The 571-nt window shown below is 64.8% G+C and overlaps 1 protein-coding gene across 1 annotated transcript in view; it reads right to left on the reverse strand.

Annotated features, from left to right (window-relative positions):
* Positions 1–571, reverse strand: part of LOC126995721 (serine/threonine-protein kinase pakF-like) — a 31,817-nt gene extending 31,246 nt beyond the window's left edge. The window contains exon 1 of the mRNA XM_050855560.1: positions 1–571. This exon is cut by the window's left edge and continues 403 nt beyond it. Coding sequence (XP_050711517.1) covers positions 1–315 — 315 coding nt within the window. The 5' untranslated portion in view covers positions 316–571.

Raw genomic sequence — 571 nt, forward strand, 5'->3', positions numbered from 1 at the left:
CACTACCACCACCTCCACGCCACCGAAGGACGACATTCGCGACCCCGCAGAAGTGCTGCGGCCTCGTTTGGGGCTGCGTTTGGGCCTGGCAGGCTCGAGGCACCGCTTGTCCTGCGAGCAGCACGGCCCTCGCTCGGGGCAGCAGTCGCCATCTTGCCAGCAGCACTGGATGTCCGCCCGTCCTCCATGTTTGTGGGTATCGGGCGGCGTCAGCTCGGGCGTAATGCGGTAGTCGTCGCTGTAGGAGCTACTTCGTGAGGCCCGCACCTTGTCTCGGGTCCTGGGCTTCCCGCCGCGGCGGCCCCACAGCCCCATCAGCGGTGGCTCTTTGGAAACAGCCGCAGCGTCGTATGCTTCACTCGCGGCCGGCGCAGCGAACTGACGGAGCCATGCGTGCTGGCTGACGGTCACCCGAGGATTGTGTGAGGGCGTCCGGCCTGTGCTGACGCGCGTCCAGCCTCGCCACAGCCTGGCTCACCACGCCCCTCCCCCGTTTTTTTCCCGCCCACTCTGCGGGTCACCATTACAGAGTGAGGTTACAATTGATAATGATGGGGTTGTGAGTTCTTTA

This window comes from Eriocheir sinensis, chromosome 8 (assembly GCF_024679095.1).
Source record: "Eriocheir sinensis breed Jianghai 21 chromosome 8, ASM2467909v1, whole genome shotgun sequence".
Lineage (NCBI taxonomy): Eukaryota > Metazoa > Arthropoda > Malacostraca > Decapoda > Varunidae > Eriocheir > Eriocheir sinensis.